General features: G+C 41.4%; 1 protein-coding gene across 1 annotated transcript; it reads left to right on the top strand.

Moving 5' to 3' along the window:
* The first annotated feature begins 607 nt into the window (after window positions 1-607).
* On the top strand, window positions 608-23,386 carry baiap3 (BAI1 associated protein 3). Its single transcript, XM_054606805.1, is given in 34 exon segments — window positions 608-692; window positions 695-740; window positions 7,303-7,390; window positions 8,233-8,316; window positions 8,496-8,603; window positions 9,099-9,158; window positions 10,087-10,153; window positions 11,329-11,542; window positions 11,773-11,817; window positions 12,600-12,677; window positions 13,340-13,445; window positions 13,606-13,713; window positions 13,795-13,887; window positions 14,606-14,709; window positions 14,800-14,917; window positions 15,096-15,220; window positions 16,320-16,410; window positions 17,243-17,299; window positions 17,406-17,503; window positions 17,608-17,659; window positions 17,796-17,947; window positions 18,084-18,207; window positions 18,848-18,988; window positions 19,149-19,244; window positions 19,503-19,718; window positions 20,028-20,096; window positions 20,189-20,268; window positions 21,313-21,421; window positions 21,943-22,014; window positions 22,106-22,189; window positions 22,503-22,623; window positions 22,699-22,822; window positions 22,893-23,098; window positions 23,283-23,386. Coding segments are annotated over 34 exon segments (3,525 nt in total).
* Window positions 23,387-24,407: the final 1,021 nt, after the last annotated feature.

The raw sequence follows: 24,407 nt of genomic DNA, 5'->3' as shown, positions 1-24,407 counted from the left end.
AATGATTACTGAATGTGCTTCTTATTTAAACCAGTACTTCATTATAAGATTACTTTTCTGCAAAGCCCACATTACAAGCTCTTCTTTTGTTGACCCCTTTGACTGAGCTGTTTTTTGCAGCATATTCTGGGTCTAGTTTTTAGATCCTCTTCTACTGTTTTCCCTTCAGGTGCTCCAGGTTTATAGTTAAGACAATAATTGGACACATTTTTTAAATATAAGTTTTATTAATCTCTGTTGCCATTTAAATGTAGTGATGTGTTTTGTAATGGCGATGCTGTTATGGGGCTCTTGTGGCTCTCAGCTCTGCGAGGATTCTTGATTTGCATATTTTTGTACAAACTGTGATCTCCAAAAATAAAGGTTGATTGACTTTGAACTGGCCAGACCAAGAGGTGGAAGATAAATTGCATCCTTTAAACTTGGACTGAAATAGAACACGCCTCCTGCTGATGAAGAGCATAATTATGTCACAAGAGGTTGTGCCGCTGAACAGCCGAAATAAAATGTGTTTTGACTCACTTCTCTAGGAAAGGGCTGAATTACTCAAACGGTGCTAATCATGGGTTGCACCTCTTTGTGTCTCTTTCCTTGGCAGTGAGAGATCATGACGACGCTGCTGGACCTGAAGAGTAGCGTGCTGAGGCAGGTGCAGAGGAGCCAGTCTCTGAGGAGCCGGAGGGAGTCGCCCCCACCCCCGGCAGCCCCCTCACCCACTGTCCCGACCCCTTGCCTCGCAGGTCAGTCGCTTGTGTGCAAACACACACACACACACACTCTGTAGTGTGTTTCCGGTTATTATGATGGTTTTTCATGGATGTGAAGTTCGTGGAAATTTGGTGTTGTTTCATTTAACCGCTAACAAATCATTTTTCTGTTTTCCTTTCTGTCACTCAGAGTTTAACTGATTGAAAACGTAGAGATGTAATATAAAAACCTTATGGGCCCACTGAGTGGAAGAGGCGTTGCATGAATTTATGATGTTAAAAGTAAAGCTGCGATGCGTTTTCTGCTTCTGTTTTTAGATTAAGAACGGATTAAGCTTGCTTGAGTTTGAGCAAGAAGCTGGAGGCAGGCTGTTTATGTATATGTTACTTCATTGTCTGTTGATTGTTGCCTCTTAGGACAAGTAATAGCTTCAATCAGAAGAGTCTTTATTGAGGAAAATGAAATTGCATTCAGTGTAGCTCAGAAAGATGATGGCACACGCACATAATAAATAAGCCATGCCTGTTATTCATTTGTTTTCCGCTGGTGGTCCAGCTGAAGACACAAGTCATTATTTCTATGTTTTGAATGTGCTTGGCATTTATATAAAGAGTTGTGAGTTGCCGTGAGCAGGCCATGCAAAAGCTGCCTTGCCCCCAAGGACACATCAACCACCACACTATTACATGCACAGTCAGACTCTGAAGGCATCACAGATGCTGCTTTCTTGAGTATCAGTTTACACCACAGGGTTCTGATGTCCACATGTCTCCTTCAGCGTATGACGGGACCGTAGTGCAGCACACTGACGCTGTTATTTGAGCGATAAAGACTTCTCACTGCATCACAAATCAGGAGCGCACATCACATTATGTTTCAGTTTATATATGTATGTGTTATGTGTTTGAATTCATTATAAATGAAAGTTACTGCTACATGGGCTCATATTGGTGTGTCTGTGAGTGTAAACTGTTTGTACATTGATGTATGCAATTTGTTTACATGTATTTTTGTATGTATGTCCAACATCAAAAAACAGCTTTTAGTCACTCACATACAAGGCCAATAAGAAAAAGTTATAATAACTTAATATGCAGTATATACTAACTAGCCGTACGGCAGAAAGAAATAAAGAAACCACTGCTAAAAGACAAAAGGCGGGCTTCCTATGCTCACCGAGACTTTTCTTATGTGAATAGCTACAAAAAGCTAAATAGATTTACTTGTTTATGTCATTGAGATGGCTACAGTTTTTTTAATTTATAGAAAATACAACACCACACCTTTATTTGTAAAAGGAGTTGCTCACTGTTTGATTGATTACGTGTCATATGTCAATATTGTATGCATGTATTATATGTATGTATGTATTTATACATGTATGTATATGTGAGTATATAATTTGTGTAAAGTATGCTATATATAGTATTCTTCTTTTTTGTTTCTTCTATTCTTTTTGTTTTCTGTTTCTCTTATAATGTCGTGTAATGTCTTCATTAATGTCATGTGTTACCATCAGCTACACTGCGACGTGATCTTGGCGGAGAATAAACAGGACCTTAGTGGTTTTTGTACCGTGGTTTTTATCTCGTCTGATCCTTCTTAACTTTCATTCTTTTGTCCCTGTAGAAGGTTATTATTATTATTTTTAGTTTTTACTTGCCTGTCTCGTAGCAACAAATAAAGCGGCACAGGTAAAGTCATGTTTTGAAGCGTCACCTGAAGCCAAAAGTATTAGTGTGAACCTGCGGTTTCTATAGCAACCTAAATACAGGCTGCTGCCACCATGTGAACTTCTTCTTCTACTGAAGACCATGTCTATTTTTAACGTGGAAGATAACCTCAGATGATTGGCTAAACACCATTTTCCACGAATATGTTTTATTAAATGCATGTTCTCTATGATGCCTCAGTATGTTTTCTATTATTCGCCTTTTTTAATTATAATCCTGATGCTATTTAAGAGTGATTTGAACTGTCAGTATCTCACATTTTTCTCATTTCCCATGCCAGCTCCCTGGTGCTACATCCTCCCAACTGAGTCTCCTCCGTGCACATTCCCTGAGCGCTCATCATTAGAGGCTGGCTGTTGATCTTTGTTATTCATTCAGATTGCTGCTGGCCTGCCTGCGCTCTCTCCCTTTAATTGAGAATTTGCAAATGAGGCTGTGTAGATTCGAGCTGCTCCGGCCCCAGTTGTTGACCCAGCGGTTCAGCCGGCTGTCAGAGCTCTCGGAGCGGAGACCGGCATGTTGGAGGGTTTAAATTCAGAAGAGCAAATTATGTTTTTTGTGAGCTGGTTGTCAAGTTTGTGAATATGCACAAGACACCGTTAAAGATGAGCTTTACCGGATGTTATAAAGCCTAAAAACCCACTGGGATATATTTAAATATTAATATCTTGTTTTATATGTGTTTTAATATTATTGTTTGCTATTATTGTTCTTTTCCATCTCCGTCAACAGTGGTGAAGTTCACACTCGACTCCACCGTGTAGTGAATTGTGCGCTCGCTTCAGTGTCACTAATGGATTTGACTCTTCATTGACACTGAACTGAGGCTCAAATTTTTTAATTAATGCAGAATAACGCTATTAATTTAGAATAACATTAAATGGGAAACCCTTATGCGCATTCCATTAACGCCTAACATAATATACATTTAAATCAGGGATGTCAAACAAATTTAAGTTTATGAGCTGAAGCCAAAATACAGCCCAGTTTGATCTCAAGTGGGTCGGACCTGTAAGACCATTGCATTATAATGTATAAATAACATCACCTCCATTATTTCACTCTCAATGGGACCATCATTTACTAAATGAACATAATACTTATTGTAAACGGTATATTTTATAAATGAAGAGGACTTGAAACTAGCGATTGAGACCATAAACTCATGTTTGCAATGTTTACTGAGGCAATAAATCAAAGGAGAAGTAGAGTCATTTCTCTCATGGACCTTTTTATTGCAACCAGAGGAATCGCCCCCTGATGGCCATCAGAAAGAATGCAACTTTAAGGGACTTTGCATTGGCTTCACTTTCCATACCCGGTGGTTCCCGCCTTGATCTCTCCAGCCTGTGTGGCACTCGGTCCAAAACCCATTTGCTCCTACTGAAGGTGTCTTTAAATCCTCTTTAAAGACTGATAATGTATGATTTTATTTATTTTAAAGGCTGTGTAATTTCCTAAAACAGCTGTTTTCAAACAGGAGTAAGCAGTGCATTTCTTAAGGACTATTTTAGCCATGGATTAACACATTAACACATTTCTTATATACCTGCGTTCAACTAATGTTGGATTCTTCCCTCTAACATCTCAGATTGTTTCATTTGAAGAATTGTTAGAGGCCTGAAGGGATAAACAATCCAATATGTCTCCCTAAAAAACACATACAAAACAGAAAAATAAAAAGATTGTTTTACTTGGTGATTTTCCTACCCATTAATCATCTTGCCACCCCTCAGATTTATCTAGTGACCCATTGGTGGAGTCCCGACCCCACGGTTGGGCACCACTGCCTAAGTAAGCATTTCCAGCAGAAGAATAGTGTTTGTGTGATTGACTTTAAGTAAAACAACATGCATGTGTTCATTGTATAGAAGGGAAATTCAACAGTGTGGCTCACTGATGTTTTTAGTAGTTTTGGGGAGCTCAGTGGCACAGAGGAATAAGAAATATCAGGCGTGTGCTACACAGGCAGCATTCTTATTGGCAGCATGAGTTCATGGTTGGTTTAGTTTAAGCATCGTCTACCTTGTAGTCGGGAGTCATGTAAGAGCTTTACGTTAGAGTTGCCCTTTGCCTATTTTCAAAATGCGTCAAATCCTCAGTCAGCTATTGAGCTGCACAGTGCGATAGTAAAAAACTGTGGAGCGCCATTGTGAAGCACCCAAGAGGACCCAAGTTGAAAAATAAATTCACACCAGGCTTTTGTTCTGTCTGTCGGTAGTTTTAGCTCAAAGACTCCTGTTTCTTTTACAAGTTTTCAAATGGATCATAACTCTAAATTAGATTCTCATCACCTGTAATGTTTTGTTGCTTAATCAAATGTGTAATTAGAGTAAAACAAGCAGTGCTGTTGTAGTATTGAGGGAGGTCCTTGTCATGGAAGAGATCCTCTGTTGTGATAGGAGCAGCAGGCTGACATTATGCACTGACAACCGTGATGAATCACATAAAAAAAAATAATCAGTTTATTTTGTTTGAATGCATACAGACGTCACATTGTCTTTCATGTGATGTCTGCATTATTAATTACTTTGTATGCGCTGCCATATTGTGTTGAAGTTTGAAGTGAGGGGCTGCTGTCACCTTCACACCCCCAATTAGTCACGTCTATTCTCGCAGATGGTAAAAGTTCAGTGTTCATGTTTTTATTTATGTCCTCCTCCTGAATTTACTCCCCAAACAGGAAATTGGAATGAATTCTGAAAATAAATTAGAATAAAATGACAGTTAAAAAAAAAAAGAAAAGGCCTGTTTCCTAGCAACATCAAATCAGTTTGTTATTCAGGTGGTGTGAGAGAGAGAGAGAGAGAGAGAGAGAGAGAGAGAGAGAGAGAGAGAGAGAGAGAGAGAGAGAGGTGGTTGAAAGATATCACCAACTTTTTTTTTTTTAGATGTATCAAATCAGGATTGACTGGATTTGCATCATTTGGGTATTATTTCGGCTCATAAACACGTCACCCCAAAGCTGGAAACAAAAGATGCCAGACTGTCTGGACAAATCCTCAAGCTCCCTGACAGAAGATGGGAAAGATTTCTGCATAAACAGATGCCCTAGACGATTGGAGATGGATGTGGGGAGAATTGAGTGTCTCATAACACAAGAATTACAGCTTATTTGTGCTATATGTGCAAATGAAAACTGTAAGCTCCAAAAAACAAAACCTTCCGTCTCTTGTCAGCGGAACAGGCTTTGTTTACGGAGGCATTCCCAGATTGGAGACTCGGTTTGTTGCTCCAAGCTTTCAAACACTGACTGAGGGACTTTCAGATCAGAATAGCAGCTCAGTTTTTGATCAGTATTTGGCAAAATCAACAAACACACCAGTGAGGTGGAAAATTAAAGACCTGTCTTTGTTGCATATAGTTTTAATGCTAACAAATTAAAAGTTAAACTCCATACAGGGACCGCAGTGGAGCTGAAACAGATTAGTTTATCGACAGACACTTAACAATCAATTATGTTGGTCAATTCAGGCTTCTTATATGTGACATACAAGATATATTTTCTTAGTTTTGAATGGTTTTTGGTTTGTTGGTCATAAAAAACAAGCAATGTGAATGATATCTACTTGGGCTCTACAAAGTTATGATGGGCACTTTGTACATCATTTGGTACATTTTATGGACCAAATGATTAATCTAGCAGTCAAGAAAATAATTGTCAGATTAAAGGTTAATGAAAATCCTTGGTAGCTGCAGCCCAACAGCAGAGCATGGCTTGATTAAAATCTGCGGTGTGGTTTAATTTTCATTAAAACGAGGACATTTTGAAGAATGAAAGATTCAGCAGTTTTAACTGAATACATCCACCTTTTCAAGTTTTACTGGGTTTAACAACCAGTGGAAACCTGACCAACTCTCCCAGCATGACTGCCATTAGCTCTCATCAATACCTCGGGGGTTGTGCCATCCGCTCCCCCACCATGGCGAGAGTCAGTGGGTGCTGGGATGGGCTGCCACACGCCTGCTGTGATGTGATGACGCTAATAAAGGAGCATGACGGGGCCTCTGTGGACAGCTCCTCCGTGTAATGTGACAGGGTTGGCTGAGAGACGAGGGAGAGGACGGACAGAGAGAGAGAGAGAGAGAGAGAGAGAGAAGAAGCTGGGAGGTGTGGGAGCTGTGGGGGTGAGGAGTTACAGGCAGACAGCACGGCTGATCCCGACGGTTCTGCTGCAGCTCACATCAGAGCTGCTGGCAGCCCCGGTGGTCTCCATGCAGGCCGGGAGGAAGACGCCAGGTGTGAGGGGTGGGAGGGGTGAGATGTCGGGGTGAAGGTGTGTGTGTGTTGGGGGGGGGGGGTTCCCAAGGTGTTCAGCCAGCTACTCCCTCCCTGAATGTGCCTGTATCACCATGACAACTGGGGCCGCCAGCGGGAGTCCGGGGATCCACTCACACCTGGAGGAAACGGGAAACAACATTTGCATTTTGCACACAGCCCTGCTCATCATCCGGCAGCAGATTAACATGGTTCACGCAGAGTGCAGACATGTTGGATCGCTGAGAGCTTTGGTCCAGACCTGCTTTTGCTTTTTAGTGCACGAGATGAGAAGGTGTTTGATATGCTGACAATGAGCCGAACTGCAGGCGATGGAGTCCAGTAGTTCGTCATAAGAAGGAAACAGACGCTTCTCTGAAGTGTCTGTAAACAGTATGCAGCGTGATCCCACCAATGTCACTGAATCCCACTTTGTTTTTAATTCAGATCCAGAAATATTATATCCTACTGATGAGAATATCTATCTGTTAATACAACATGCATGTGGCCTTGTTTTTTTTTTCTCATAAATTAACATATTTTCCAAGTATTTCATCTCTATTTTTGGGGTTGATTTGTCAATCTGTTCCCTCTTCTTGGCAGGATTTCCGAGGAGAGCGTGGAGTTTTTTGATCGTGTGAATGCCATCCTTAAGAAGCAGGAGAACATGCTGCGGGCTGCCCAGGCTGAGGTAACCCCCACCCAACTTCCACTTTTCCGTCTGTTGCACCCTCGTAACACGTCCGTGCGTGGCGAGTGGGCCTCAGCGCTGTCTGTTCAGGCCAGTGTGACGCGCGTAGACAGAAGGGCCGGGTTGAGTTGGGCCCTTGGAAGACTGGAAGCTCAGCTGTGACAAGCTGCTGTCGATGGCTATGTTCAGCTCCTCCCGCTGCCAATGCTAATAAGGCAATGATGCTGTATTAACATCTTCGCTGAGAGCAATTGATGTCTTCATTTCCAAATTGCTCTAAGACAAGAGAGTTAAAAAAAAGGAGGCAAAACACAGTCATCATCAAAACATGAGGAAAATTCACACTACTTATGATTTTGGTTGGTGCACTGTTGACAGATGGTAGAAAGATCCTCTACGTTTCAGGAAAATACTTAAAATCTTGCTCCACTTATTTATAAAATACAATACATTGCAAAAGCTGGATACCAGTGGTTTCCTAAAAATCAAGTTGGGACCCTTTGTGGCGTTTTAGATTGTCCATGAGTTGTTAACAGTCAACTTACAGAATGATTTCCCCTCTAAACATTCATTCAAATAAGTATTTAAGGGCCCGATGTGGTAAAAAAAAACAGAATGATACACAAAATGCAAATATTAGCTGAAAAAAAGTAAAAAAAATACTATATTTCCCAACCACTTAGATTTGTCTTGTGTAACTTCGGAAGGGACCTGACCTTAAATAAGGAATATCTGGACAGTGAACTGTCAATAATGTGACCTCAGCTCCTCCAGTTCTTACACGGCACGGCCTTAAGAAAGGCGGGTTTTGTTCTGACTGAACTGTTTCTGACCCCTCACAGAGCGAAAAAGGAGCCTGCACAGTGCCGCCGCCCCAAGAGCACGTGGACCAGGCCTTTATCCCCGACAGAACCCGGAGGACAGAGGTGCGTCTGTTTTTCATTGTATTTCAGCAGTTTTTCAATTTTAAAAGTCACAATAACAGACACCTCCCTGCTTTTGATGTGCAGCAGAGCAGAAAACAAGAAGATGAAGGAGCTTGAGTTTTTCTTTTTTTATTTCATTTCTGAGGGATTGTTATTAAGTGCAGTGTGTTCTCATGTAGCTGGACCTGCTTTATGAGGAGGCTGTGTACACGGTGGTCAACCGGGTTGGAGTGCCTTCACCTGAACACGTGAGAAGTGATGAAGACCTGTTTGCTTACCTGCTAAAGGTATCTACGTTCCTCCCTCCCTCCCATCCTCCCTACCTACTTACCTCCCATCCTCCCTACCTACTTACCTCCCATCCTCCCTACCTACTTACCTCCCATCCTCCCTACCACCCTCCCTCTGCTCCTCTAAAAAGCAGACTCTATTTTCTGAGCTCCATTCCATCTGTTAGTACGTTGTTATTTGTTGTGGGCAGGCTGTAAGAATCTGAGCAGATGCTCTTGGCTCTAACCTAATTAAGAACCAAAGTCCAGTTACACAGTGTACTGATATACAGCTGTGATATTAAATCCTTTCAGATGAAATAGTGCGCAGGATTGTAGCCTCTTTTATGTCTGGAGTGGGCGTTTTGTTTTCAAGTTGTGTTGTATTCCTCGCTGTCTATAAACGAGTGGTGTTGCAGTGGATAGTAGAGCATTTCTGAGTATTTCTATGACGTTTATTTAAGGTTCTGTTGCATATAAAAGCTTTTTTTCTTCATCGTCTGACCACCCAAGGTGTTTGATTTGGGTGAAGAGGAGCATGAAATCATTCTCCAGAAAGTTCAAGAATCCAAGGTGAGATTCACGAGTCACTGTCCATTCAAGTTGTTGCCATAACAATATCCTTGAGATACACTGTTGCACATGAGGCAGACATCAGTTTTCTATATGTAAAGGGAAAAATGTACAGTCAGTATATTTCCAGATCTGACTGTTTTTATTTGCATAATATATATTTAAGTACTTGCAGTGTCAAATTGATTCTAATTCATGTACCAGAAGATGTCACACAAATGTATCAGAGTGGAGGCATCATGACCCAGCAATATTTCAAGGTTCATGTACTTTCCATTTTTGAATGCAAGCTGCAACATTTTTTGTCATATTGTGTAATACAGAAAAATAAATGGAAAATGGTCCCTAGGAAATAAAAAATAAAAAACTTCAACATTTCTAACATACAATAGCAAATTTTCTTAAACATGCCAAACCTTTGGTACAGTCGGATATGTTATCACCATCTTTGGTTAGTATAACAGGTATCAGATTAAGTGCATATTTAGGGGTTTCACTAAATCCCCAGTTCTGCAGCCACAGCTGGTGTTTAAGTGCATTTCCTGGTTTTTGTGATGCTTGAATTTCCCCCTGTGTGTAGTAATAAGGTGAAAGCATATGAGAGAAACAGTTGGAGTGCACTGATGCCCTTGAGAGTTGCAAGATGTAGGACCTGTAACACCTCAAAGCCCCATGTGTGTGTCTTTTACTCGAGTGCCAGGGACTCTGTTAAGAACTGTGAGCCCTCACGATAGACTGTTGTTATGACAGAGGGGAAATATTTTGCCTTTGTTTCTAAGATATAATCAGGGATTGATTTTTTCACATTCTTCTTTACAATGAATGCAGAGGTTTAATTACATATATTACACTATACTCGATGCAGGACATTGATTTGTTGCATTAACAGTTTCCTACTGAATAGACAGTAAATTTCTTTTTTTCACAGCGAGCCGGTTTTTCCTTGAGAGTTTCCGTCATGAAAGCAAAGAGTCTGATGGCCAAGGACGCAAATGGTGAGACACCTCAAGATGGTTACCCACAATCCACCAAACTCTCGCAAGACTCGGTGTCCAACAACCTGTTCTAACTAGAGATGTTCGGATACCGTTTTTTCCTTCCCGATACAGATTCTGACACCTGAAATCTCGTATTTTATATAGTTAGAAACGTTTTTTCACCACCATCCGAAAAAATAGGTCCACGAGAGTGTTGAACCACATATAAGTTTTCACGTATGCAGTACCTCTTGGGCTTTACAGATCAGGTAGCTAGTGACACGTTGTTGCTGTTCCTGTGTAGAGTGGATAAGGAGATAAATGACATGATTACGTGATAACCCTAACCCCGAAACACGATCCAGCATTTAAAGTTGTATCCGAGGCATTTTGAGACTGGTATCGGAACAGCTCTTATCCTAACCTTAACCAACCCGTGAGAGTTTCCTAAAATTGTGGGTGACCATCAAGACACAACTATGATGATACAATGCATGATGGGTAGAATTCTGTTCGACCTGTTTGTGTCTTTTTGTGGAGTTAACACGTTATTTGGTCTGACAAACAATATCATTAACGTGAATATCTTGCACGCCTTCCTCTTTTCATGCCTCCATGAAGGCCCAGCATGCATGTAATTATTTTGACAACTGCACAATGTGAGGGTGTTGCTATTTGAATAATATTTCTTTATTGTGAGGTGGTAATAAGGTTGTTGTGGTGTGTGCTACTTACATGACATTTATGAATAATAAGTATATGCATACATGTATATAATACACAATATATAGTATCTGTCCTATCCAACGTCCAACAACAAATCAACCACTTTATGATATCATAATAAATGGTACGTGATTATTGTGTAAATGATTAATAAAACACAGATTTGTTCAGTATTGGACTTTTTGTTCCTATCTTTCCAAAATGGCGTCAGGTTTTAGGACCACAGCCAACTTCCGGAGTCCACTTTACATACAAAGTGAACTTTCTCCAAACAAGCTTGTGTCAACCAGTCGCACTCTTGACATTGACGAGCATTTAACCAAAACACAACACTGATTGTAATCACAAATGAGCCCCAAAGGTTTCCCTCCTCCTGCTGCTGTAACGGCATCATCAGGGTGATGGCTATAAACAGTTTTCATGTGTGTGATATAACCTTTCCTCTGCGTCACTCCGCGGCCTGCCAGGGTACAGCGACCCCTACTGCATGCTGGGAATCCTGCTGGGCCAGAGCCCGCGGGAGACCGAGGAGAAGAAGGAGAGGAAGTTCAGCTTTAGGAAGAGAAAGGAGAAGCTGGAGAAACGCTCCAGCACCAAGGAGGTGTTACCTGCCAGGTGCATCCAGGTGACCGAGGTCAAACCCGAGACTCTCAACCCGGTGTGGGACGAGCACTTTGTGTTGTGAGTACGGCAGCTTGACCTTTAGCAGAGTGCTGGACATTGTGATATGTGTGACATGCAGGACTCACAGTTTCATTTGTTTCACACTGAAGTTGTTAGATATGCGACCAGTGCAGCAGAGTTCCATCATCTCTGCAGAAGGAGCACTAAAGGATGCTGTGTTTATTATCAGTATTTACTCATGGAGATGATAGTTCTGTTAATACTGTCGGTTGTTGTTTTTCTTACAGTGAAATAGATGATGTCCATAATGACCTTTTACATCTTGACATATGGTAAGATTATTACCCAGCAAAAATGTGAATTATTTTAATGTCACAATGCCAGACGGACAAAGAATGATTTTATAATGATTTTCATTTTATTATATCAGGCTGAATTTGAAAGATTAGTATGTTTTTTCCTGCATCACAGAAACAAAAAACATATACATATGGTATACTGTATATACACACAGAAAGACTCATCCAACACATGTATGTAGCAGTAAATATCTCAAATTTTCCAATCACTTGGGAAACACATTTGAAATCAATAACTTATCTCCCAAAATGACTTTAATGAAATACTTTTTACATAATTCAACGTTTAGATTGTATTTTGGTTTTATTTACATTTTTGGCACACACACAGCTTTCACAATCACATCGTCAAGCAAACAACAATGGTCTTTGAGGTCTGATGAAGAAAAAAGATTGAATGAACGTGGTTATGATTGGCTAAGAAGTTCCCTTTTGGCCTCAGCTGTAAACCGTAAAATTGTACCTTTCAGATTTGTATCAAACTGGAAAACGGTGAGCCATGATGCATAACAGATTGGATGAAGAGTCATTATTTTGCTGTTATAGAAATGTTTCTCACCTCCGGTCAAAGCTCTGTGAAGAGCTCACTCTTAACTCCAATAAAAGTGCAGTGGGCTAATTCTTTCCTTGAACGGGGCTAGATCGTAGATCTCCTTCACTTCTCAGCTCTCTCATTGTTGTACAATAATAGTGAAACATGTTCTTGCAGGAGATGAAAGGTAGTAATATCCTCTGAATCCTCCTCTTTTCTTCAGGGATCATGACGATGACGTGTCTGTAGCAGAGGCCTGCAAGAAGCTCAATGAAGTCAGTGGACTTCGAGGAATGGGCAGGTAGAAGAAACAATGTTGTGTTATCCTGAATTACCATTAACGTAACAAACTGTAATGATGCATCGTCTAAGACGGATTTAAAGAATAAAATAAAAAAACGCCTGATATTTCTTTAGCAGACAGGCTCTCCTTTTTTGAAGGACAAATAATCATAAATTGCGATTTTGTGCACAAATATACAAGCTGGTAATGAACTTATTCGGCCGGTTTCATTGTGGCAGTGAATGGATGTCTGGTTCAACCTGTCATCATCTGGTATTTGTCCAAACAATGACTGACATACAAAAAGCCCAGTGCTAAAGCTTTGCACACACAGAGAACACAAAGAGTTCAGCCGGTTCACAGAGAGACAAATAACTAGCAGACATTTTTAATGAAAAGCTGAGAATGCCAATCATAACCGAGGGACAAAAGGATAATAGTGCTTTGGTTTGAAATGTTCAGTTTCCATTTGACAAAAAAGTTGGCGTATTAGCTTAATTTCACTAAAAAATGAAAACTCATTCTGATGATGCTCTAATATACATCACAGTTCATAAATGCATTAAACTAAATGCTCTCGTAAATAGAAATAGTTAGATTATAGCCCTCACTTTACATTTAAACATGAATTCAACCTGTGACAAACAAGATTTCCTTTTTCCTACTTTTTTTCTTGCTAGGTATTTTAAGCAGATTGCAAAGTCAGTGCGCTCCAATGGATCTGCATCATCAGGCTCCGAGGAGAACGTCGATGACTTCCTCGGATGCATCAACATCCCTTTGAATGTGAGCGTTCAAAGTCCAATCAAAAACCCACTCCTCAGAGACGTCGAGCTTATGTGACAAATCAAACACAACCACAAATGGATTCTCCCAAGGACACAATGTGAAGGATTCCTCTGGGAGTATGTCGGTGTGGTTAATCTGCCTGGTTTCCTTCTTGCAGGAGTTCCCAATCGTTGGCTATGACACCTGGTTTAAGCTGGAGCCTCGGTCGAGTACATCTAAAGTTCAGGGAGAATGTCACCTGATACTGAAGCTCTTCACCAGCCAGGTCTGTGTAATCAGATTACACCATACTCCTCTTCTTGCATGTGTAAGAATTACAACTTTTAACTTCATATTTTCCTTTCAGAGGGACACAGCTTTGACTAAGACAGAGTCAAATGTCTCCATTCACAAGAAACTGCTAAGTCAGATTGTGGAGTATGAGCACACTCATGTTAAGGTGAGTTAAATGCATATATTCAACCAAAGCAACCTTTAAATAACAAACAACCTTAAAGCAGTAACGATTGGCCCTACTATTATGAAGGGCCCTAGTGCACGCTAGTTAATAGTTATGAAACACACACACACACACACACACACACACACACACACACACACACACACACACACACACACACACACACACACACACACACACACACAACATCCAAGCGTTTTGTCACATGATGAAAAAGCAGACTTGACATTGGACATCTACCAGCAATCATTGCATATATATAACATAAGAAATGAATTGATTGAATAGTCTTTTTTTATACTGTATTTATTATTTATGCAGAATAAAAATATAATTGTGTTTTAAATGTCTACTGACTATTTTACCCAAAAAGTGAAATTCATGGCAGAAATTTTCTAGGGGATAAATAGCAAAGATATATACATTTATTTTCTCAACATAGGGATATTTATGAGATGTCGGTTTGAATCACTTTCATCAAAACCCCCGCGGTGCACTGCCAGTGCTCTCTATAATTACTCCCCTGCCTTTAAATACATAACCACCAGTTTAACGTTCTGTTGTTATGGCTACATTAACTTAGCTTACTAAAAGTTAATCTGTTTAAAGTAATGTTCATATTCTGCATTATTTGTTTCTGATGAGCACGAACAGATTCCTCTGAACTAACATGATAATCTGCTGCATGTAATTCTAGAGAGAGCCGTATAACTGGAACGGGCAGGTTTGTCCTCCAGCATGGACTGTGCTGACTCATCATGCTGTGCAAACTGATCTCTCACCTCTCCAACAGGCCGTTATGTGAGTATTAACGGAGGAATACAATTGATCAAATCAAATATGAAAGCGTAAGCATCAGGTAAAAGGCCCATGTTTTGTTTTTTAACCCAGTCGCTGGCAGTGCTACAGCAGCCACCATCGGACCCAGAGGGTGTGCTACTCCCTGCTGCTGCGCCTCCTGAGGACCGTCGATGCAGAATGGGACCCCACCGCTGTGAGGGGAGACCTGGTAAGTTTTCAGCCATCGGTCTCTCAGTATGAAAAAAAAACAAAACTTTCATCATCTGGAAACAGCCACCTCATTAGCTCAGCTCTTCACTGACATGCATCAAGGTTTTTGGTCCAGCCAAAAATGTCTCACAGCCGGTGTACTTGAAGCTATAACTGAGGGCCCTTCCTGTGTCCAGGAGAGGCAGCTGTCAGACAGCTTCAGGCTGTACACAGAGCACTGCCTGTGCCTGATGAAGAACATGCGGCAGGTTTTCCCCTGCACCAGCGCTGCTGCCATTACACGCTACGAGCTCATGCTGAGGTAAAGTCACACTGCCATCACATCACATCAAACACTCGCCTGTGCTGCCATACCAGGTACACGCTCAACCTCTCACGCCAGCAGACACGGAGAGACTTCAATCAGTCAGTCATGCTCTGTGGAGGAAGCAGCGTTGGGCTCCCTAAACACAAATATCTTAATCATTGCTCATTTCTCATTTCAAAAGTTTAAAACATTTGTTCCTGACCACAGATTTTGTTTCATACAACTTAAAGATAGATGTTATTTTTATACAACATATTGTGGTCATAACATACATATTTTTACTAACATATTCTTATCTTCCATAACATATTGTTCCCCTATGATATTATGCTTCCATTCCACCAGTAAAATCAGTGACCAAATCCATTGGCCATACAGTCAAGAAAATTTGATGGCAACCGTTATAAAATGTCCTGCTACCCACCTGTGGGTCCCAACCCAGTCTGTGGCAATGACTGATATGGATTATATAGATTTTGATGTTTATTGTGTATATGTGGAATATAGCCTTCTTACTTTAAGCATTAATTTGATGACACATTGTCACCAATGTGGTTGCCATCGGGAAATGTTAACCAGAATTGTCAGGTCTCCAGATGGAAGACCATGGATATCTGTGCTAAATTTGCTGGAGATGTGGTCGGTATTGCAGAGACATTCTGCTCTGAATCAAAGTCTGATGGAGCGACTTAGCTTTGAGTTACTATCACACAACAGAAGGAAGAGCAGTGAAATGCACCAAATTAGGGATTCTGTTCCACATGAATATCAGCAAGTAAAATCAGCTAATTTATGAAGTATTTGTTGTTATGGAATTAAGTAGTCCAGCTCTGCCCGATGACCAACACCTCGAGGGAAATCTTTTGCACACCTCTCAGACACACAAAGAGTGACTCACCAAACAGTTAACATTGCCTCTCTCCTCTCCTGCAGAGACAGTGCAGGAATCTGCTTATAATTAGAGTGTAAAGAATTTAGTGAGATAAAAGCTACTGTGCTTATGTGATATGTTTTGTGCTAAGAATAACTTGAATTATGTGACCAGAAATCAGTGTTGTATTGCAAATGGCTCTTTCCTGTCTGTGAATGCCAGGGGGATTGGCTACATGCAAAACATGACGGCGTTTAAGACTGTGTGTCCCCTTCGACATGATCTGCATTTGGACATCACTACTGCTGTCAAGGTAACGATGCAATAAAATACAAAACATAAGAGATAAGATAAGATAATCCTTTATTAGTCCCGCAGCGGGGAAATTTACAGGATTACAGCAGCAAAGAGGATAGTGCAAACAAGAGACATAGTAAATAAAAGATAAACAAGATCAAAATAAGTATTATAAATAAGCAAATGAGCAATACAAAACAGTAAAGAACAGTAAAGAACAGTAGAGAATCCACAGTAACTGGAATATTATATATACAGACAGAAACTATTATAACTATTGTATTGCACAGTGTATTAGTGTATTACTGTCATGTGGTCTGCTGGGAGCAGAGCTGGTTGTGCAGCCTGACAGCAGCTGGAAGGAAGGACCTGCGGTACCTCTCCTTCACACACCGGGGGTGGAGCAGCCGGTGGCTGAAGGAGCTGCACAGAGCTGCCAGGGTGTCCTGCATGGGGTGAGAGGTGTTGTTCATCAGGGATGATAGCTTGGCCATCATCCTCCTGTCTCCCACCACCTCCACCGTATCCAGTGGACACCCCAGCACACTGCTGGCTTTCTTGACAAGTTTATTTAGCCTCTTCCTGTCGGCTGCTGAGATGCTGCTGCTCCAGCAGACCACTGCATGAAAAATGGCTGATGCCACCACAGAGTCAAAGAAGGGAAACATGTGTCTTACAGTAGGTTCACTTAAAGGAACCTGTGAGTTTGTAACTACTTGAGGTGCCCTACTGTAGATGAATGACTTGAATTTCAGTTCCATGTGTATATTTGTACTACATCGATGTTCTCCACAGGGCACCTTTAAGTGGCTCATTTATTCTCCTTAATTTGTGTAATAATTCAACAGAAAGGAACTGTGGAGTGGTACGAGAGCTTAATTGCCCGATATAAACCAGAGGAAGGGGTATGTTTGTACTGATGATATAAATCAATACATCTTATCATTTTTCATTGACTGGGCCTTGAGGATTAACATCCAGGATGTTGCTCATTTTGTATTGGCTGAGCAGACTCTGGAGGAGCAGCTGAAGAAGCTGGTTCAGGTGGTTGATGCCGTGTGTGCAGACGTACAGAGAGCCCAGAACATTTACAACAAACTCTTCTACAGGTGAATACCCCCAAAAAACTATGTAGAAACATTACCTGTCACAGGAACATTGATTTGGATTACCAACTGAAGCCTTTTCATCCTTTGTTTGTTTTTTCTCACAGTGCAGTGAAAGTAGATTTCTTCAGTATATCCTACAGGCAGCTGGAGAAACAGGTAAATCATTGAAAACAAAGTGAAAAGTCCTTGTAAACGAGTATTTTAAAGCCTTGTGGGAGTCATTCAGTGTTGTTGTTGCTAACTTTGACACAGTTTTTGTACAAATTATGAGTCAAATGATTTTATCCTTCAGGTAGCCGATGATGTAAATGTAGCAATGGAGCGCGTTTGTGGGACTCTGGAGCAGGAGAGCTCCAGACTGACGCAGACAATGGGAGAGACCATCTTTGAGCTCTTCATGTCCTTAAAAGTCCTCAAAGGCTTTCGGGAGTTTCTTCCTCTCAAGTTGGTTATCAGTTCGACCCTCATGATATTTCATAAAGCAGCATAAAAGGCTCTGACGGGCGGTTAATTGTTCCAGAGTTCAACCTTTTCTTCTGCTTGGAATTTATTAAAAAGGACTTGTGTTCCTCTCTAACAGGGACGCCAAAATGTTGGCCTTGACAGGCTTTCATAACTGGTTCAAGTCATCGATTCATAAGTGGCTGCAGATCGTTCATGACAGATCCTGTGACAGAATCCGTCAAGCAGTGGAAACAGACAAGGTGAGAGGCAATATGAGGGTACTTTTAACTCGTCATTGCTGGGTAACCACTGGGGTAATCAATAACATTAATCTTTGCCCGGCTCTATTAAGGTCCTGCTATTTTGCATGTTGGCTCACTTGAATGGTTGTGACACACAAACTAGAATGGGACCATAATTCATTTGATCAATTATGCCTGTGTTTACTCTGCTATGAAGTGTCAAAATGGCTGCTCTGAAAATGGCCTATTTGATGTTTATCTCTCAATAAATATCTTTTATATATAATGATATTCATTAATTGTTTACTGCAGTTATGTAGTTTATAATAAAGCATGAATAAATACATCCATTTACCACCATATAACTAATGAAATAGGCAGAATGTAAAATATGTTTTTAATCCCAATATGTTTATTTGATTGTTTTTTCAGAAATGTATAGATAAGCAGTTATAAAGATATTTATTTATTTGGTTTATGAGAATCATACAGTGTATTGTAAAGGATGCATTAACTGTTGATAGAGGTGATTCAACTGGTAAAGGCTGAAGTTTAGTATTGCTGAACTTTTTAAGAAAAGCAATTACATTCCACAGTATTTACATAGTGCTGAATAACATGTAACCTGTTTTATTCACACACAATTCATTTTACACAGCTGGAGCCTGTGCAGGAGGCCAAACACAGCTCCTCAGCAGTGGAGGTGACAACATGCTTCGGCCAGGTCCGGGAGATCTGGCTCCAGCTGGCCTGGCCAGACTCTGCGGGGGCCTTCATCTTTGTTACTCGTTTGACAGACGTGAGTGTTGCTTACACACTTATTCGCATCCCGAACACATAAAAAAAAAGACACTGAGTAGACTCGCATCCATACACAATAGGACTAATAAAAGATTTAGCAGGTCAAAATCAAAAAGGGAACTGCAGATGTCATCTGTATTTTTTTTTTTCTTTCACAGAATTTCTGCAGCGAGGCTGTGTGCTACTCAGAGATGATAACACGAAAGATAGAGAGGAACCAGGTGGGCCGAGACCACAAGAGCTTCACAGTGCAGGTAAGACAGAACTGGGTAGAAGTCACGTAACGATGTTGGAAGTAAATGTGAGTTCTCTCTGGCATCACAAAGGGCTCAGCAGGAGATCGGATATGTTTACACACAAAGAAAAACACAGTTGCCTCTCGTGGTTGTCAATCATTTACACTTGAAACCCGTCCCTCCACTTTTTCCTGTAGCCCTGCTTTTTTTCCTTCTTTTTTTTCTCCGCCTCCACCCTCTGTTTCTCCTCTTCTGCACCTCCTCGCTTTCTGCCAGCTCTGCATCGGCCTGAACAACACAGAGCACGTGCGTGTTTTCCTGGGTAACCTGCCCCGGGACCTGGACTGGCAAGGCGTGGAGCGGGCCATGGAGGAGTCCTGCGGGTCGGAGGGGAAGGAGCAGGTTTACAAGGCTCTCAATGGGCAGCTGTTCAACATGGACCTGGACCTGCAGAGAGAAGCCAAGCGTCTCATCACGCTGCTCACCGACAAGGTGCTGTGCCCAAAGCATGAATACCTGCAGATCAGTACAACCTGATAGTATGAGACACTGTGCACGTATGTAGCAATTTGTCACTGCCAGTGAAACACCTTGAAAGAGCAGTGACTTAATGAAAAAATTAAAAATGTAAAACATTATGATCAATTGCTGTTGTCATGGAGTGCAAAGGAAATACTATGTTCTTGGATGTTGTGCATCAAGTTGCAAAATTGGATTCCTTTTTGTATCTGTATTTGCATTATGCACATACTTGTTGACGTGCACTTGCATGCACATGTTTGAGAGAATATTTCTGTGCAGATGCTGCCTGAGCTGCGGAGGTACATCCAGCACATCAGCTTGTCTCCAGACTCCATCAACAATGACGACGTAAGGCCTAGGGAGTGGTTCTCTGCTGCATTCCTTCATGTATTAGTAGTGCTTTTACGTGTGTAATGTATGTTAATGTACCATTCTTTCAGGCTGTGTCACCACTAATGAAGTACTTACAAGACACTATGGTCATCCTCACTGAAAACCTTGTGAAGGAGAATCTGACTAGGTAATAACTTTCATCTCCTCTCTCCTCACTGTAAATATGACTTCATTTATTGACATTTGGTCCAATTGCACATTTCCGTCCGGTGAGCCTGTGCAGCTAATGATAAAAGGACATATTTATGAAACACAAACAAGACAGAATTCATAACAATTCACAGCACATGTAGCTGGTTAAAGCAGTTACATACCCAGCAAGTCTTTAAACAAACCATCAAATCCTCTATGGCAACTCCCAGTGGTAGTATGTTTTTTAATTATTAAAGTTAGGGTAGGTAGTTTATTTTTAGCGTTATTGTGCAAAAAGTCCATCATAGCCTTTCAGCATATTGTTATTCAAGTGGTACCCCGTGGTAGGCAGTTTTCTGGAAAAGGCAAAAAAAACTGCTAGAATTTGAAAATACAGCCCTCATCCTGCAGCTCCTCCCTTCTTGTCCTAAGCCCCTCCCACTAAAGGAGCACAGGCGTACTTGCAGATTTTATACAGTAACCTGTACAAGTACTATTCATTCATTTAAACATTATTCTTCATACAGTAACCTGTTAAAGTACATTTCCAACATGAGGCTTTCATCAAAGAAACTTTCAAGTGCCTCTCTAGAACAGCCAATAGGAGCGCCCTCTCTCTGAAATGACCTGTGATTGGCCAAAGTCTCCCGTCATGGATTTTCTAAAACCTGAAAACAGAGTCAAGAGGAGGTGCAGAACTCTAGTTTTCTCTCAGACCACTTGAATGACAATACACTGAAAGGTTTTTATGGAATATTTGCCCAGTGATGCCAAAAATAAACTGCCTACCCCAGCTTTAAGATTGAGGCATGATTTGATGACCTAGCACGAATTGTGCACCACTGTAGCATTGGACTCCTGTGCTATTGTGTACAATAAGCTTTGGCATCCTAATAATACCCCTCAGGGTTACAACTTATCATTATCAAGCTATTATCTGTGAAAACATACATGAGGCTAAGTGGGGGTACTGGTGTGTTATTGGAAGATCTGGTAAACACAAATGTGTGGGCGTCTCTTTGTGTCTGCTGCCTCGTAGAGTTCTCCAGAGCATGTGGGAGCTGCTCCTCAGAATGATCCTGGATGCCATCGCAGAAAACAGGGGCGTTCAGGTGGAGTTCTACAACCGCTTCCAGTACACGGTGGAGGTCAGTGGATAGGCCACTGCATTTTATAACACAATACTTTTTTATAGCTATTTCCAGTCTGGCATAGTTTGACTAAGAGGAGTTGCGTGCTTAGAAAGACATGTCAACTCTGCACAGATAATCATCACGACTGATACCGCCGTCCTTTTAATTATCTCTCTTTGATTGCTGTTGTGCTTTCATTAGCATATATTAGATATTCATGAAGTCCCTAGGTAGTAGTTCAGCACCACGGCACGTCCCTCATAGATGACATCGTGGTCTATTTTGTATACTCTAAGGCCAATTTAACCAGCTGGCAGTAGACGTGACAGATTTGCATGAGAAGTCATGGCATGCTGCACAACAGGGCTGAGTTTGGAGTTTGGCAGACAGATATCGTGTGTTTGCCTGTCAGAGGTTTCAAGCTGTTTCTGTGAACAACTTGTCTCCCTACTATGATGAGACTCTCATTTATGTCAAAATGAGAGGGATTAACTCCAAGTTATATATATATTTATCTTTTCACTCCAATGCTTTAGACCCTGTTGCAGTTCTTGCATGCCAAGGGAGAGGGTCTTTCCGTGGAAGACATGAAGAGTGGAGACTACAAGGTAGGAGTTCTCGTATTTTTTTTTAGGATTTATAACCTCCCACCTAAGGTGTTATTAATCTTTTTTTGCTTTTCTGGCGGTGCTATTTTAGGTCCTGGATGAGGAGCTCAGGCTGAATAAATGCTCCTCTTTCGAGCTGATTGAACAGTACTATCTGGAGAAGATTTCCCAACAGGTGTGTTTCCACTTACTGGCAGTTTCATTTTAGCCCTAAGGTGGACAGCGCCGTATTGATTGGACAGCACAAGCCTCTGACTCTTTCTCTCTTTACCTCTGACTGAAAATCTGCCTTCCCCTGGGTTCTTGAAAAACCAGATGCTGTCAGGTTCTGCAACATGTAGACCGATATATGCTTTGAATAACTCTTGTTTCTGCAGCGAAGCTCAGAATGAGTCGTGCTTTTACATATAATAACATCATTCCAATGTTACTGCACCTTTATATACTGATTATGATAATCCTCTGCGATAAAAAAAAACTTGTTTCAGAAAACACTCAAACATACTCGCTACGGTCGGATCAGTGTGAAGTGCTACTATGATGCTCCAGAGCAGAGACTGACGGTGGAGATCCTGCACGCGGCGGATATCATCGCACTGGATGCTAACGGTAATCGAGTCACAATAAAATACAGGTTGTTGTAATGAAGTGGAGTTTGCACTCACTGCTTCTGCTCCTCCTCAGGTCTGAGTGACCCCTTTGTCATAGTGGAGCTCTGTCCTCACCACTTGTTCCCTATGGCCAAGAGTCAACGCACGCAAGTGAAACTGAAAACCCTGCACCCAGTGTTCGACGAGCTCTTTCACTTGTGAGTACTGTCTCCCTTCCTCTTCCTCTTCCTGTTGGTGCATACCCTGATTCGTTCCTGTGTCTTCCAGCCACGTCAGTCCGGAACAGTACAGACACAGGTTTGCCTGTTTGATCTTCACTGTGATGGACTATGACTGGCTCTCCACCAACGACTTCGCCGGAGAAGCCGTGGCTCCTCTCAGCGACTTCTGCTGGCCAGGGAGACCCAACGCCTCGGCTGCCGGGAAGAGCGTCCAGCCTTTCATTCTCCACCTGTCTCGCAGTAAACCCAGCGGTACATATATAGCTCCAGGCTTTATCAAGATCTTTGTTTTACACAGACATAATATTGGTTCTTGGGAGACAAGTGGATGGCGTTCTGGGTTTCCAATTACCTCTCCAACATGAAAAGCCATTCAATCTCGAGATATTTGTGTCAGGTGTCGGAACTACTCTCATCTGTTTGCTCTCCCCTCCAGAAAAGCCAATCATGAGGATGCTGGACGCTCGCATCGGGGACAGGGAGGCTCAGGAGTTTGTCCGCAGGCTGAAGGAGATTGAGAAGTCAATGGAGGAGGAGTAGAAGCTGTCAGTGCTGCCTGTGTTGGTGTTTTCTGACCACGTCTTGCGACATGTGCTTTTGTACTGGTACGATGTTTACACTATTTACATTTTTTCCAATGTTATCGTTTGTTCAGTAATTATGCCAAAATGAAAAGAGAAAAAAAGGGAATCAGTGAAGCTTATCGCTGTTTTCTAACTGGGAGATGAACATCCTGTCACTGTGCAACCCTATGCTGTCTCAGTCAAACTATATTTTAGAATTTAATGGATAGTTGATCCTAAATGTTACTAGTCTATATTTTTTGTAATGAGGTAATTGTTATCTTTGTTGTATGATCTTTGATATGATAGATTTAACATTTTAGAACTATTTTGTGGAAATAGCTAATGTATCCAATAGTATTCAGTCAGAGTCTAAATCTATACCTCAGATATGATCCTTTTGCAGGGGAGTTAAAGGTATCAAGACTTTTCCGTACCCTTGGACCTTGTGGAGATAAATTGCTTGAAAGCCTATTTAGGATGTGAAAACTTGAACCCACACTGATTTTCCTCATACAGTGGCTTACTAACCAACGCCTATGAATAAAAATCCCTATGTTTCGTGAAGGAAATCATGAAGACATATATAGCTTTGGGGGATTGCACTTTCTTAGTCTTGGTGTATTACGGCCGGTCAGACAGCTCAGCAGCAGGGAGGCCTAACTCTCCCCCGAGGCACAAACCACAGCTCAGGTTCATTCGACTTCTCAGATTGCTCTTCACAAAGCTCACTATGGGTCATTGGAGAGGCCAAAAACCTTGTGGAGAGAGGAACAATTATTTTAACTCAGTTCCTTCTCGCTGTCTGACACCATTGAGCCAACATCTCTGCAGAAATGTACGTGACAGTTTTGGTGGCAACACTGCACTAATTGAAAGTGGTACAAAGTCGGCATATTGACAGAAACAAATTCATCTGTCATACTTAGAAGAGGAAAAATGACGATGAAGCGGTTCATTTAGAGAACTGATGTCCCAATGAGAAAGTACTTGATTTC

Source organism: Anoplopoma fimbria, chromosome 11 (genome assembly GCF_027596085.1).
Source record: "Anoplopoma fimbria isolate UVic2021 breed Golden Eagle Sablefish chromosome 11, Afim_UVic_2022, whole genome shotgun sequence".
Taxonomy (NCBI): Eukaryota; Metazoa; Chordata; class Actinopteri; order Perciformes; family Anoplopomatidae; genus Anoplopoma; species Anoplopoma fimbria.
Note: the sequence above shows the minus strand (reverse complement) of the source record. Positions and strands in the feature narration are given on the sequence as shown.